The sequence below is a fragment of the Triticum aestivum genome, chromosome 7A (assembly GCF_018294505.1).
Source record: "Triticum aestivum cultivar Chinese Spring chromosome 7A, IWGSC CS RefSeq v2.1, whole genome shotgun sequence".
NCBI classification, from domain to species: Eukaryota; Viridiplantae; Streptophyta; class Magnoliopsida; order Poales; family Poaceae; genus Triticum; species Triticum aestivum.
In genome coordinates, this window is record NC_057812.1 from 454087496 (window position 1) to 454104149 (window position 16654).

At 43.3% G+C, this 16654-nt stretch overlaps 1 protein-coding gene across 1 annotated transcript; it reads left to right on the top strand.

The window, feature by feature from the left end:
* Positions 1 to 13300: 13300 nt before the first annotated feature.
* Positions 13301 to 16213, top strand: LOC123147517 (probable adenylate kinase 7, mitochondrial). The gene is made up of 4 exons (XM_044566791.1): positions 13301 to 13803; positions 14970 to 15110; positions 15260 to 15511; positions 15752 to 16213. The coding sequence occupies exons 1-4, from the start codon at positions 13435 to 13437 to the stop codon at positions 15902 to 15904; spliced, it is 915 nt and encodes a 304-aa protein (XP_044422726.1). The 5' UTR covers positions 13301 to 13434; the 3' UTR covers positions 15905 to 16213.
* The last annotated feature ends 441 nt before the right edge of the window (positions 16214 to 16654 follow it).

A 16654-nucleotide genomic window follows, 5' to 3' on the forward strand; every position in this document is an offset into this window, starting at 1 on the left:
CACATGTCTATAAACTGGAAATAATGAACCTCAATCACCAATAAATAACATGGAGTTGTAAGAACTACTAGGAGCGACATATTTGAAGTATTTACAAAATTTGAAGCGTTTAAAAACAATAATGTTCTTGAAACGCCGAAACTTTTCAAATTGTAAACATTTTTCTAAAAAAACTTGAATTTTTTTTAAAATTCTCTAACATTTTGGAAAATCACATACATTTTTTGGAATCCATGATTTTTTTAAAGAAACATTTGTTGAGTTCTAAACAAATTTTGCAAATACTAGCATTTTTATTTTTTTCCAACACTTTCTGAAAAATGTGAACGCTTTTTGAATCTGTTTTTTAATCCGAACCAAATTTTGAAACACCAATATTTTTCTGAAATCCCCGAACATTTATTCAATCTGTACTCATTTTTCAAAAATAGGACCATTTTAAGAAATTCCGACTCAAATTTAAAAACACAAACTTTTTTAAACTCTAAAAAAATTAAAACCAAAAATAAAGGAGAAAAGACAAAAAAACAAAACAAAACAAAAAGGAAATGGTCCTGAAAACCTTCTAGAAGGTTCGAAACACCGGTTGGCTCGTTGTTGTAAAGTCGTCCAACCCATCTCGTCAGTTTGTCAAACTGTCCGACTTAGGCTTTGTTTGGTGGCTACGGGGAGACAACCCAGGGCAGTAAACCCCGAGAGGGAAATTTCAACAACACATGGGCTTCCACGGGTGGAGTTCTCCTGTTTTGAATGGCCATTTGGTGGTCCAGTCAGGAGGGTGGGGTGGGGTGTGGTCCAGGCGAGGGGAGCCGCAGCTTTGCGAGGATGAGCTGCGAGTAGCAGCTTCGCGAGGGAGACGATATGAGGAGAATTTCCACGAGTGCACAAGCATGGAACTTCTACCCGGGAAAAGAGGAGGGTTCGGGCCAGCCCGCCCTGTGGATCGGGTAATCCAAATGTGGCGCTGGTTCTCCCTAGCCAGAGATTCCACGTGGCTTTCAGGCACTAGAAAAAGGTAGGGATCCCTCGGGAAACCCTGCAACCAAATGAGCCCTTATAGGGAATTTCGTCAGCAACGAACACCCTATTTCAGGGAATATCCTCCTCTTCGGCACATTTTGCGTCAAAGGGATGACCAAGCAAGCAACTAGGAGGGTTGACCCATTAGCTAGCGCTAGGATTTATGTATGGTTTCCTCCTGTTATAAAAAAGGTTCCTGAACCTTCTAGAAGGTTCCTGAACCTTTTACCTATTGCTTTCTTTTTACTAGTTTTCTTGTTTCTTTTGTTTTTTATGTATCTTTCCCCTTCTTTACCTTTCATTTTTTGTTTATTTTTCCCATAAATTCACAATTTCAAAAAATGCTCAGAATCTTAAAAAAAGTAGAATTTTAAAAACTGTTCTCTGTTCCCACAAAATGATCATAATTCCAAATTTGTGTTCACTTTTTCAAAATTTGTTCGAAAATTGCTCCAAATTCAAAGAAAATTGTCATGTTTACAAAAAATGTTACTCTTTAAAAAAATGTTCAATATCTTCAAGATTTGTTTGGAAGTTTTAGAAAATGTGGAATTTTTTAAAAAAACTCACGTTTTGACTTGTTTTACGTGTTTTCCCTAATAAAGTTCATAAATTTCAAAAAACGATCGGGATCTCACATTTTTATGTGTTTTTCAACTGTTTAATATATCTTATTTAAAAAAATGTATTTAAAAAATCAAACAATTCAGAAGGTGCAACTTTGCTACTGTGCATTCCCTACAATGCGTTTGCTGCAGTACATCGCTACAACCGCTAGTGGGTAGGCGCAGTTGGGACTCTGGTTCGCCCCGCTACTTTTGGACGCAGCAAGCGCCCTGTTTGAGGTTCCCTGCGTCAGATCGGCGCGCAACGCACAAGGGGTGCAAGCTGGACCGGCTCGTTTTTTAGTTTTTGTTTTTTTGAACACGGCTCGTTTGCACCGCCTTCCTCTCCTTTATAAGCAGGGTATATATATACACGAGGGCTTGGCTTTTTATTTTTCTTTTGTTTAGTTACCGTTTTAGTTGGTTTTTCTAACGGTCTTGTATTGGGTTTCTTTATTCCAGTTTTCCTTTGCTTTGGTTCTTTATTTATTTTTTATTTCAACATTTTTTAAATCATGATATTTTTGGAATACATAAACATTATTGTAATCTGAGAAAATTTATTGAAATACACAACTATTTTTTTAGCATAAGAGAACCTTTCTCAACTTCTTGAACTTTTCGTATCCACAAACATTTTTATATCGATGAATATTTCTTGTGTACGGACACTTTTGAAAATTAGCCAAGTCTCATAGTTAACAGTTGCAGTGGAACTATATAGACTTCACTTAGGCTAGTTTATTGTACGGCAGAGCCATGCCTAAGGCTAGGTAATCCTCCTTTGAAATACTTTGGTATTTCTCCTAGATAGATCATTATACAAAAAGTATATAAGAGCACATGGAGCTATCTCATTATCTTGCCGTAAACATTATTATGGTGGACCATGAGAATATTTTTTAAAATTCATGACTAGAATACATGAACTTTTCTCAAAATATGAGAAACACTTAATCATACTTGATTCTAAATTCATTGATATTTGAATATTCACAAATATATTTTTTAAAGCACGAATGGTTTCCAAATTTAAAATATTTTAAATTCATCAATGTTATTAAAATTCACAATGAAAATTTATTTTTTAGTATAATTTTTGTTTTGCAATTTCCATATTTTTAACCAATAAAAAATCTAGCAAATCATTTTTTTGCTACACCTGCTAAAAAACAAGAGAGAAAGGAAAATAAAGAAAATTGAGATGTGTAACGCTCGAACTGGACCGCCTACCCATGAGCTCTGCCTATGAATTTCAATGTGATGGTTGTCTAAACCATGAATGCCGATGGCAGATCATTTGGGGTAGCTGCAGTGGTCTTCAACCACAAACTAGGTTTGAATATTTTAATAGAGAAGCAAAATTGATACCACGTGAGTTAGCTTTTTTTCGAAGACTAGTCATGGTGGGAGTAACTTAGCTAGTAACTGTTGGAAATATGCCCTAGAGGCAATAATAAAAGTATTATTATTATATTTCCTTGTTCATGATAATTGTCTTTTATTCATGCTATAACTGTATTATCCGGAAATCGTAATACACGTGTGAATACATAGACCACAATATGTCCCTAGTGAGCCTCTAGTTGACTAGCTCGTTGTGATCAACAGATAGTCATGGTTTCCTGGCTATGGACATTGGATGTCGTTGATAACGGGATCACATCATTAGGAGAATGATGTGATGGACAAGACCCAATCCTAAGCATAGCACAAAGATCGTGTAGTTCGTTTGCTAGAGCTTTGCCAATGTCAAGTATCTCTTCCTTTGACCATGAGATCGTGTAACTCCTGGATACCGTAGGAGTGCTTTGGGTGTATCAAACGTCACAACGTAACTGGGTGACTATAAAGGTGCACTACAGGTATCTCCGAAAGTATCTATTGTTTTATGCGAATCGAGACTGGGATTTGTCACTCCGTGTAAACGGAGAGGTATCTCTGGGCCCACTCGGTAGGACATCATCATATGCGCAATGTGACCAAGGAGTTGATCACGGGATGATGTGTTACGGAATGAGTAAAGTGACTTGCCGGTAACGAGATTGAACAAGGTATCGGTATACCGACGATCGAATCTCGGGCAAGTAAAATACCGCTAGACAAAGGGAATTGAATACGGGATCGATTGAGTCCTTGACATCGTGGTTCATCCGATGAGATCATCGTGGAACATGTGGGAGCCAACATGGGTATCCAGATCCCGCTGTTGGTTATTGACCGGAGAACGTCTCGGTCATGTCTGCATGTCTCCCGAACCCGTAGGGTCTACACACTTAAGGTTCGATGACGCTAGGGTTATAAAGGAAGCTTGTATGTAGTTACCGAATGTTGTTCGGAGTCCCGGATGAGATCCCGGATGTCACGAGGAGTTCCGGAATGGTCCGGAGGTAAAGATTTATATATAGGAAGTCCTGTTTCGGGCATCGGGACAAGTTTCGGGGTCATCGGTATTGTACCGGGACCACCGGAAGGGTCCCGGGGGCCCACCGGGTGGGGCCACCTGCCCTGGGGGGCCACATGGGCTGTAGGGGGTGCGCCTTGGCCTACATGGGCCAAGGGCACCAGCCCCAAGAGGCCCATGCGCCTAGGGAACCCTAGAGGGAAGAGTCCTCAAGGGGGAAGGCACCTCCGAGGTGCCTTGGGGAGGATGGACTCCTCCCCCCCCTCTTGGCCGCCGCACCAGATGCCATCTGGAGGCTGGCCGCCGCCCCTTGGGGTGGGAAACCCTAAAGGGGGCGCAGCCCTCCCCTTCCCCTATATATATGAGGCCTAGGGGCTGCCCATAACACGCGATTTGATCTCTCGTTGGTGCAGCCCTGCCCCTCTCCCTCCTCCTCTTCTCCCATGGTGCTTGGCGAAGCCCTGCGGGATTGCCACGCTCCTCCACTACCACCACGCCGTTATGCTGCTGTTGGATGGAGTCTTCCTCAACCTCTCCCTCTCTCCTTGCTGGATCAAGGCGTGGGAGACGTCACCGGGCTGTACGTGTGTTGAACGCGGAGGTGTCGTCCGTTCGGCACTTGATCATCGGTGATCTGAATCACGACGAGTACGACTCCATCAACCCCGTTCACTTGAACGCTTCCGCTTAGCGATCTACAAGGGTATGTAGATGCACTCTCCTTCTACTCGTTGCTGGTCTCTCCATAGATAGATCTTGGTGATACGTAGGAATTTTTTTGAATTTCTGCTACGTTCCCCAACAGTGGCATCATGAGCTAGGTCTATTGCGTAGATTCTTTGCACGAGTAGAACACAAAGTAGTTGTGGGCGTTGATTTTGTTCAATATGCTTACCGTTACTAGTCCAATCTTGTTTCGACGGTATTGTGGGATGAAGCGGCCCGGACCGACCTTACACGTACTCTTACGTGAGACAGGTTCCACCGATTGACATGCACTTGGTGCATAAGGTGGCTAGCGGGTGCCAGTCTCTCCCACTTTAGTCGGAACGGATTCGATGAAAAGGGTCCTTATGAAGGGTAAATAGCAATTGGCATATCACGTTGTGGTCTTGCGTAGGTAAGAAACGTTCTTGCTAGAAACCCATAGCAGCCACGTAAAACATGCAACAACAATTAGAGGACGTCTAACTTGTTTTTGCAGGGTATGCTATGTGATGTGATATGGCCAAGAAGAATGTGATGAATGATATGTGATGTATGAGATTGATCATGTTCTTGTAATAGGATTCACGACTTGCATGTCGATGAGTATGACAACCGGCAGGAGCCATAGGAGTTGTCTTTATTTTTTGTATGACCTGCGTGTCATTGAAGAACGCCTTGTAACTTACTTTACTTTATTGCTAAACGCGTTAGCCATAGAAGTAGAAGTAGTCGTTGGCGTGACAACTTCATGAAGACAAGATGATGGAGATCATGATGATGGAGATCATGGTGTCGTGCCGGTGACGATGATGATCATGGAGCCCCGAAGATGAAGATCAAAAGGAGCAAAATGATATTGGCCATATCATGTCACTATTTGATTGCATGTGATGTTTATCATGTTTATGCATCTTGTTTACTTAGGACGACGGTAGTAAATAAGATGATCCCTTACAAAATTTCAAGAAGTGTTCTCCCCTAACTGTGCACCGTTGCTACAGTTCGTCGCTTCTAAGCACCACGTGATGATCGGGTGTGATGGATTCTTACGTTCACATACAACGGGTGTAAGACAGTTTTACACAGCGAAAACACTTAGGGTTAACTTGACGAGCCTAGCATGTGTAGACATGGCCTCGGAACACGGAGACCGAAAGGTCGAGCATGAGTCGTATAGTAGATACGATCAACATGGAGATGTTCACCGACGTTAACTAGTCCGTCTCACGTGATGATCGGACACGGCCTAGTTGACTCGGATCATGTGATCACTTAGATGACCAGAGGGATGTCTATCTAAGTGGGAGTTCATAAGATGAACTTAATTATCTTGAACATAGTCAAAAGACCTTTTTGCAAATTATGTCGTAGCTCGCGCTTTAGTTCTACTGTTTTAGATATGTTCCTAGAGAAAATATAGTTGAAAGTTGACAGTAGCGATTATGCGATCAGTAGATAGCTTATGTCCTTAATGCACCGCTTAGTGTGCTAAACCCCAAACGTCGTTTGTGGATGTTTCGAACATCGAACATACACGTTTTTGATAACTACGTGATAGTTCAGTTAAATGGTTTAAGTAGAGGCACCAAAGACGTTTTCGAAACGTCGCGAAACATATGAGATGTTTCGAGGGCTGAAATTGGGATTTCAGGCTCGTGCCCACGTCAAGAGGTATGAGACCTCCGACGATTTTCTTAGCCTGCAAACTAAGGGAGAAAAGCTCAATCGTTGAGCTTGTGCTCAGATTGTCTGAGTGCAACAATCACTTGAATCAAGTGGGAGTTGATCTTCCAGATGAGATAGTGATGTTTCCCCAAAGTCATTGCCACCGAGCTGCTAGAGCTTCGTGATGAACTATAACATATCAGGGATAAATTAGATGATCCTTGAGGTATTCACGATGTTTGACACCGCGAAAGTAGAAATCAAGAAGGAGCATCAATTATTGATGGTTGGTGAAACCACTAGTTTCAAGAAGGGCAAGGGAACAAAGGGATACTTCATGAAACGGCAATTCAGCTGCTGCTCAAGTGAAGAAACCCAAGGTTGAACCCAAACCCGAGACTAAGTGCTTCTGTAATAAGGGGAACAACCACTGGAGCAGCATTACCCTAGATACTTGGTAGATGAGAAGGCTGGCAAGGTCGATAGAAGTATATTGGATATACATTATGTTAATGTGTACTTTACTAGTACTCCTAGTAGCACCAGGGTATTAGATACCGGTTCGGTTGCTAAGTGTTAGTAACTCGAAATAAAAGCTACGAAATAAAACGGAGACTAGCTAAAGGTGAGCTGACGATATGTGTTGGAAGTGTTTCCAAGTTTGATATAATCAAACATCGCACGCTCCCTCTACCATCAAGATTAGTATTAAACCTGAATGGTTTATTGAATCTCGATCGTAGTGATACACATTTTCATGCCAAAAGATATAAGATAGTAATGATAGTACCACTTACTTGTGGCACTGCCATGTAAGTCATAATGGTATAAAACGCATGAAGAAGCTCCATGTTGATGGATCTTTGGACTCACTCATTTTTGAAAAGTTTGAGACATGCGAACCATGTCTATTGGTATATATGCATGAAGAAACTCCATGCAAATGGACCGTTTGAACTCACTTGATTTTGAATCACTTGAGATATGCAAATCATACCACATAGGCAAGATGACTGAAAAGCCTCGGTTTCAGTAAAATGTAACAAGATAGCAACTTGTTGGAAGCAACACATTTTGATGTGTGCAGTCCAATGAGTGCTGAGGCATGCAGTGAATATCGTTATGTTCTTACTTCACGGATGATTTGAGTAGATGTTGAGAATATTTACTTGATGAAACACAAGTCTGAATTATTGAATGGTTCAAGTAATTTCAGAGTGAAGTTTAAGATCTTCGTGACAAGATGATAGAATGTCTATGATATGATCATAGAGATGAATATCTGAGTTACGAGTTTTGGCACACAATTAAGACATTGTGGAAATTGTTTCGCAATTAATACCGCCTGGAACACCATAGTGTGATGGTGTGTCCGAACATCATAGTTGCACCCTATTGGATATGGTGCGTACCATGATGTCTCTTATCGAATTACCACTATCGTTCATGGGTTAGGCATTAGAGACAACCACATTCACTTTAAATAGGGCACCACGTAATTCCGTTGAGATGACACCGTATGAATTATGGTTTAGAGAAACCTAAGTTGTCGTTTCTTAAAAGTTTGGGGCTGCGACGCTTATATGAAAAAGTTTCAGGTTGATAAGCTCGAACCCAATGCGGATAAAATGCATCTTCATAGGAAACCCAAAACAGTTGGGTATACCTCCTAATTCAGATCCGAAAGCAATATGGATTGTTTCTTGAATCGGGTCCTTTCTCGAGGAAAGGTTTCTCTCGAAAGAGTTGAGTGGGAGGATGGTGGAGACTTGATGAGGTTATTGAACCGTCTCTTCAACTAGTGTGTGGCAGGGCACAGGAAGTTGTTCCTGTGGCACCTACACCAATTGAAGTGGAAGCTTATGATAGTGATCATGAAGCTTCGGATCAAGTCACTACCGAACCTCGTAGGACGACAAGGACACGTACTACTTCGGAGTGGTAAGGTGATCCTGTCTTGAAGGTCATGTTGCTAGACAACAATGAACCTACGAGCTATGGAGAAGCGATGGTGGGCCCGAATTCTAACAAATGGTTAGAAGCCATGAAATCCGAGATAGTATCCATATATCAGAACAAAGCATGGACTTTGATGGACTTGCCCGATGATCGGCAATCCATTGAGATAAATGGATATTTTAAGAAGAAGACAGACGTGGATGGTAATGTCACCATCTATGAAGCTCGACTTGTGGCGAAGTGTTTTCCGACAAGTTCAAGGAGTTGACTACGATGAGATTTTCTCACTCGTAGAGATGCTTAAAGTCCGTCGGAATCATGTTAGCATTAGCTGCATTTATGAAATCTGGCAGATGGATGTCAAGACAAGTTTCCTTACTAGTTTTTGTAAGGAAAGGTTGTATGCAATACAATCAGAAAAGTTTTGTCGATCCTAAGGATGCTAAAAGGTATGCTAGCTCCAGCGATCCTTCTAAGGACTGGAGTAAGCATCTCAGAGTTGGAATGTACGCTTTAATGAGATGATCAAAGATTTTGGATTTACACAAAGTTTATAAGAAACTTGTATTTCCAAAGAAGTGAGTGGGAGCACTATAGAATTTCTGATGAGTATATGTTCTTGACATATTGTTGATCAGAAATGATGTAGAATTTCTAGAAAGCATATAGGGTTATTTGAAAGGTGTTTTTCAATGGAAAGCCTGGATTAAGCTACTTGAACATTGAGCATCAAGATCTATAAGATTAGATCAAAATGCTTAATAATACTTTCAAATGAGCACATACCTTGACATGATCTTGAAGGTGTTCAAGAGGGACCAGTCAAAGAAGGAATTCTTGCCTGAGTTGTAAGGTACGAAGTTAAGACTTAAAGCTCGACCACGGCAGAATAGAGAGAAAGGACGAAGGTCGTCCCCTATGCTTAAGACGTAGGCTCTTCAGTATGCTATGCTGTGTACCGCACCTGAAGTGTGCCTTGCCATGAGTCAGTCAAGGGGTACAAGAGTGATCCAAGAATGGATCACAGGACAGCGGTCAAAGTTATCCTTAGTAACTAGTGGACTAAGGAATTTTCTCGATTATGGAGGTGGTAAAAGAGTTCGTCGTAAAAGTTACGACGATGCAAGCTTGACACCTATCCGGATAGCTCTGAGTAGAGAGACCGGATACATATAATGGAGCAATAATTTAGGATAGCTCCAAGTAGAACAGTTGTTTGGAATAGCTCCAAATAGAGCGTGGTAGCTGCATCTAGGAGATGACATAGAGATTTGTAAAGCACACATGGATCTGAAAGGTTCAGACCCATTGACTAAAACCTCTCTCACAAGCAACATGATCAAACATAAAACTCATTGAGTGTTAATCACATAGTGATGTGAACTAGACTACTGACTCTAGTAAACTCTTGGGTATTAGTCACATGGCGATGTGACCTGTGAGTGTTAATCACATGGCGATGTGAACTAGATTATTGACTCTAGTGCAAGTGGGAGACTATTGGAAATATGCCCTAGAGGCAATAATAAAAGTATTATTATTATATTTCCTTGTTCATGATAATTGTCTTTTATTCATGCTATAACTGTATTATCCGGAAATCGTAATACACGTGTGAATACATAGACCACAATATGTCCCTAGTGAGCCTCTAGTTGACTAGCTCGTTGTGATCAACAGATAGTCATGGTTTCCTGGCTATGGACATTGGATGTCGTTGATAACGGGATCACATCATTAGGAGAATGATGTGATGGACAAGACCCAATCCTAAGCATAGCACAAAGATCGTGTAGTTCGTTTGCTAGAGCTTTGCCAATGTCAAGTATCTCTTCCTTTGACCATGAGATCGTGTAACTCCTGGATACCGTAGGAGTGCTTTGGATGTATCAAACGTCACAACATAACTGGGTGACTATAAAGGTGCACTACAGGTATCTCCGAAAGTATCTATTGTTTTATGCGAATCGAGACTGGGATTTGTCACTCCGTGTAAACGGAGAGGTATCTCTGGGCCCACTCGGTAGGACATCATCATATGCGCAATGTGACCAAGGAGTTGATCACGGGATGATGTGTTACGGAACGAGTAAAGTGACTTGCCGGTAACGAGATTGAACAAGGTATCGGTATACCGACGATCGAATCTCGGGCAAGTAAAATACCGCTAGACAAAGGGAATTGAATACGGGATCGATTGAGTCCTTGACATCGTGGTTCATCCGATGAGATCATCGTGGAACATGTGGGAGCCAACATGGGTATCCAGATCCCGCTGTTGGTTATTGACCGGAGAACGTCTCGGTCATGTCTGCATGTCTTCCGAACCCGTAGGGTCTACACACTTAAGGTTCGATGACGCTAGGGTTATAAAGGAAGCTTGTATGTGGTTACCGAATGTTGTTCGGAGTCCCGGATGAGATCCCGGACGTCACGAGGAGTTCCGGAATGGTCCGGAGGTAAAGATTTATATATAGGAAGTCCTGTTTCGGGCATCGGGACAAGTTTCGGGGTCATCGGTATTGTACCGGGACCACCGGAAGGGTCCCGGGGGCCCACCAGGTGGGGCCACCTGCCCCGGGGGGCCACATGGGCTGTAGGGGGTGCGCCTTGGCCTACATGGGCCAAGGGCACCAGCCCCAAGAGGCCCATGCGCCTAGGGAACCCTAGGGGGAAGAGTCCTCAAGGGGGAAGGCACCTCAGGATGGACTCCTCCCCCCCCTCTTGGCCGCCGCACCAGATGCCATCTGGAGGCTGGCCGCCGCCCCTTGGGGTGGGAAACCCTAAAGGGGGCGCAGCCCTCCCCTTCCCCTATATATATGAGGCCTAGGGGCTGCCCATAACACGCGATTTGATCTCTCGTTGGTGCAGCCCTGCCCCTCTCCCTCCTCCTCTTCTCCCATGGTGCTTGGCGAAGCCCTGCGGGATTGCCACGCTCCTCCACCACCACCACGCCGTTATGCTGCTGTTGGATGGAGTCTTCCTCAACCTCTCCCTCTCTCCTTGCTGGATCAAGGCGTGGGAGACGTCACCGGGCTGTACGTGTGTTGAACGCGGAGGTGCCGTCCGTTCGGCACTTGATCATCGGTGATCTGAATCACGACGAGTACGACTCCATCAACCCCGTTCACTTGAACGCTTCCGCTTAGCGATCTATAAGGGTATGTAGATGCACTCTCCTTCTACTCGTTGCTGGTCTCTCCATAGATAGATCTTGGTGATACGTAGGAAATTTTTTGAATTTCTGCTACGTTCCCCAACAGTAACAAGCATACTTTAAGAAAATTTTGCTTACATGGCATGTAGTTAATGAGAAGTGGTAACATAATACATTAATATAACATAGCGCTTTTCAAGACAAGATGAGTCTACAATCTAATAAATGAAGTCCTCTATAACATTAGTACTATGGGGGTGTTTGTTTACAGGGACTTATTGATGTCAGAATTTAAAAAAGTCTCTTTTAGTTCCATCTAAACCAAACAGGAGGGACTTATAAGGACTTAAAGTGGGCATTTAGAATTTATGAAAGAAGACCCTCAATGAGAGTCTTTTTAAGACTTTTAGTTGTAACATGGTCTTTTAGTCCATGTTTAGTCTCAGGAACCAAATAGGTATAGACTTTTTAGGGACTAGCGACTTTTTAGTTGGGACTAAAAAAATCCTAAGACTTATGAACCAAATAGAATCTATATTACCTTACACTATAAAGATAGTAATTTAGGATAGTGTCATATGCATGACACTAGTATAAGTTACACCCTACTATGATCAGCCTAAAAAAACTACATGAGTTAGCTAGGTTGGTCAGATTTTCTACATGCACTACCTAGTTTGAAGAGGCTTCAGCGAGCCGACCCTCATTTGACCATTTTTATGTACCAATTATCATTGCCTCAAAACTAAATGTAACAACCATCACAAGTTGTTCACAAGCTAATAAAGAGAGGTACGTATTTATTTTAAAAGAAAGTTGATTTTGACTCAGCCGCAAAAAATAAAAAAGATTATGACAACAAGAAATAATGCAACACTAAATTGTTGACCATGACCAACTAAATTTTCATGTCCCGGGCTATATTTCGAAATTAGTTTTAGGCTATCCATGATGGAGTAATATAGGTGGTAACATCACACTTATCTAGACAAATTAGATGACACGACAAGTAATTAATGATGAAAGAGAGGCATATATTAACATAGCTAGTTACTCAGGGGGTGTTTGGTTCAGAGACTTTTTAGTCCCAGATACTAGGAAAAGTCCCTAGGAACCAAATGGGAGGGACTTTTTCTACAGAGACTGGAAAAAAGACTCTACTGGAGAGTCTTTTTTGATTAGTCCCTGGGACTAGAAAAAGTCCTAAGACTTCTGAACCAAACACCCCCTCGTACTATGAGTAACATCATACATATCAAGACAAGACAAGCCTACAACCTAATAAATAAAGAGTTGCATGATGCCGCACATGTGTTACTCCCCGGCTCCCCGCTATAGAGGTAGTAACATAGACTAGTACTCCCTCCGTAAACTAATATAAGAGCATTTAGATCACTACTTTAGTTATCTAAACACTCTTATATTAGTTTACAGAGGGAGTAATATATACATGTTATTAGTCTAAATTACTCCCCACTATGGATTGTCTTAGCTTACTATAGTCCTATTACTGTGAACAAATTCTCGATTCTCAGTTTTGCTGGAGATTTTTTTTCTAAATTCTCATGTTTGTACTCCATAGAAAAAGACCAGCTAAAATTTAATGGTTGATCGTCGACACGAACGAAATGTATGTATCCATAATAGGAGTATGAAATTCTACATGATTATCGAAGTAACGGTTTGATGGCCACGCAAATCGAAGAGAAATCCCGCTTGTGAGCGTTGTCCCTTTCACAGCTCCATAGGCCACCAGCATAAAGAAAAGAGAAGCGGCTCCGTGCAATCTCCGTCTCAACGAAGAAAAGGAGCGGCCGAATCTCCAGCCCCACGATCTCCCCACGCGCACCCCACCACCGACCCGTCCCCAAAAACCCTACGCCGCGCAAACCCTAGCCGCCGCCGCCGCCGCCCCAATGGCCGGCCTCCTGCGGCTCGCCGGCGCCGCCAGATCCTTCTCCCGCGCGCTGGCCCCGGCCGCGCCGCACCACCGCAGGCTCGCGGCATCGGCGGCCGCCCTGGCGGAGGACGATGCGTGCTGGACCGAGTGGGAGGAGGAGGAGGAGGAGGCGCGGCGGCAGCGCGCCCGCGCATCGGCGCCCGCTGCGGAGTCTTGCCCGGCGGACGGCGGTCCCAGGGGCGTGCAGTGGGTGGTGATGGGCCGCCCCGGCCCGCAGAAGCACGCCCACGCCGCGCGCCTCGCCGAGGTCCTCGCCGTGCCGTACATCTCCATGGGCACGCTCGTCAGGCAGGAGCTCAGCCACACATCCTCGCTCTACAAGAAGGTCCGGCCTCGTGCTCGCTCCGAATTCTCCGATTCTCATACGGGGTATTCGAATGCCTTTACTGCATTTGGTTGCAATCTGAGCTGCCATCCCTTTCCCCATCGAGCAATTTTGCGGCCACGGGTCCTCCCCGCGTTACTAACCATGATCATTTGAGTCGGATCGGCGCCAGAAATTCTGGAGATTTTTCTCGCTTTGACTAATTTTTGGCGATATCTCAAGGGGCTTCGTTAATTTGGAACATCACCACGAATCCTTTGCCTAATTGATGAAAAGCCGCTCCATTTCCCCACAGACAAATTTTACGCTTCGTGCCCAATTTCTTGGGCGCTTCTCAAAATTTCTCGTGACTTATGCACGGACTCATGTGATCTTTTTCCCCCAAGTTCTCCAAGGCCACAACTTTTCGCTGGACTAGCAAAGTTTTCCAACTTTTCCCCATATTTCCCACGAGTTATTACACAAATCAAAGAAATTTTCTTGGCCACAATTTCCTGGTCCTTATTTAAAGGCTACCATTCAAACAATATCACATGAGTATTTCCGTCCATATTTTTATGCTTAATATACTGGACCGTATGATGCTGGGAGAGGAGTGTGGCGGCCATGTCTTTCTCCGCGTCCTGCACTTGGCCCTGCATTTGCTTATGTTCACATGGTGCTGTGGGGGCAATTCGGGAATTCCACATGCGAGGGTTTTCATAAGCAAGTTTGGAACATTCAATTCTGGCATCTTGTGGAGGGCGGCCGTCTGCATATACATGCTTCCAACTTTGCCCTGCATTTGTCCGGCCCTCTTGTTCTACTTTTCTTGAACAGCTGGAGAGTAGTTGGTAGGGTTTCTTAATCGTACACAATGAGAACCATATCACAAAGGAGCCGGCTACGGCACGATGGCATGGAACGCACCGGCTGCTCTTCCTTCCACGTGAACCTGGCCCCTGTCATGGACACGATGCACGATCGTGCCAGGGAATCACGCGGCCATGAGCTTGTCGCGCTGCAAGGCCGCTAATGGAATATCCACTCATTATTTTTCTGTTTCATAAGTGGACACTATTGTATAACTATTGTACTACGAGTAGTATGTTGAAAATTACAGCAGTTGGTTGTGATTTTGTGGGTATTCGGTTGTGCTAAATGGTTTTTGCATTGCATATTGACAGATTGCTAATTCGGTGAATGAAGGGAAGCTTGTGCCAGAGGATATCATATTTGGGTTGCTGACTAAGCGTCTCGAGGAGGGATACTGCAAGGGTGAAACTGGATTTATCCTTGACGGAATCCCACGTACCCGTATGCAAGCTGTAGGTCCCCAGTTACCTTATATGCTTGGACAAAAGAGCACTTACTGTTTTCATGTGTTTAACCAGTTAGCCTAGACGGAATCTGCCTAGACAATATAGTCCATTGATGTTTAGATGCTTCCAGTGTTCTGACTGTTCTCATATTTTAGGAGATTCTTGATGAGATCGTTGACATCGACTTGGTTCTGAACTTCAAATGTGCTGATAACTGTTTCATGAAGAAGCGATCAGGAGGTGACATATGTTCCCACTGTGGGCAGCATTTTGGTGTCAGCAGTCTGGTGTCTAGGGAGCGTAATCTCTCCCTTGGAAGCTCTACATGGCCTGCTCAGGCACAACATGCTTCTGTTATAGGCCTGGAAAACCCAAGGATGGAGAAGCTGCGTGCTTATGCTGAGCAGGTATTTTCATCTTGGCCATTTTTTTTGAATATTTATGGTTGGTTATGATAGATCTCAGCTTTGCTTTGCACTTAGGGGACCACACGAATTTCAGTTTTATCTAACCAAAACCAGTATTTTTTTATGGTATCTGAAACACAAGAAACATATTGAGGGTTTTATGCTGTTACAACTGAACCTGATAGTGGGAACACATGGTTAACTATAGCAATATGATTATATGGAACATTCAATTTGCAGACCAAGCAGCTGGAAGATTACTACAAGAAGCACAGGAAACTTGTGGAGTTGAAGACATCCGCTCGCCCTGGTGAAACCTGGCAGGGGCTCGTGGCTGCCCTCCACCTCCAGCATGTAGACCCATCCCCAACACCACACAAACTCACTGTGTAATTATCATCCATTGAGTCTAAGGATCTACATTGTGATCCTCACCTGCGACAGACGTAGTATGTTTCTATGTTTTGTGAGTTCTGGCTGAGGAGTCAGTCGGCTGTGGTGCTTTGGTCTTCGGTTATAGATATAATGTAAGGCTCTGGTCTTTATTGTTATAGATAAAACGTAAGCGATTTTGTAGACCCGCTTGCTTATATGTTTGTAACGGAGAGCTTTGAACTTGCAAGTGCAAGTGTGCGGTGTGCCAGGCTCCGCTGTGCTGTTGTTTTGAGTACCAGTTTTGATCAATATATAAGTTACCGTAAATGTTGTGCGCAACTGCCATATCCTGCTATGGGCTTTTAACTTGCGAAGATGGTGTAAGGGAAAGGTAAGTGGCAAACCTGATAAGTTTTTCTCTTATTATGGAGCTCCACCGCTCACTTGCCTTTTTGATTATACCATGCCCTGTTTCATAGTCCCATGTCCTTGAAACTGCAGGTTTGTTGCACAAAGTATGACTTTATCCTGTGCTGTGTCAGTTGTCGAAGCCGCATGGGCCTAGTTGTGCACGCTGTTAAGATATTTGGATGCTTTTTTGTTTCTTTGCAAAATGTGAAGAGATTTGGGTACATATTCTAGAACCTCTCCATTTTATGCTAATGAATAGGGCTTTAATTAATTAGGAGAAGGAACTACATCCACATTGTCAAATGTTAAAGTTCACAAGATATGTGAAGAAATTTGAGGGAATGAAACCAACACAAA

Bases quoted from the DNA above. Each gene is read 5' to 3' on its own strand.
- LOC123147517 (XM_044566791.1), top strand. From the start codon at position 13,435: ATGGCCGGCCTCCTGCGGCTCGCCGGCGCCGCCAGATCCTTCTCCCGC. The intron at 13,804-14,969 runs GTCCGGCCTCGT...GCATATTGACAG, and splicing joins CATCCTCGCTCTACAAGAAG to ATTGCTAATTCGGTGAATGA. The intron at 15,512-15,751 runs GTATTTTCATCT...TTCAATTTGCAG, and splicing joins TGCGTGCTTATGCTGAGCAG to ACCAAGCAGCTGGAAGATTA.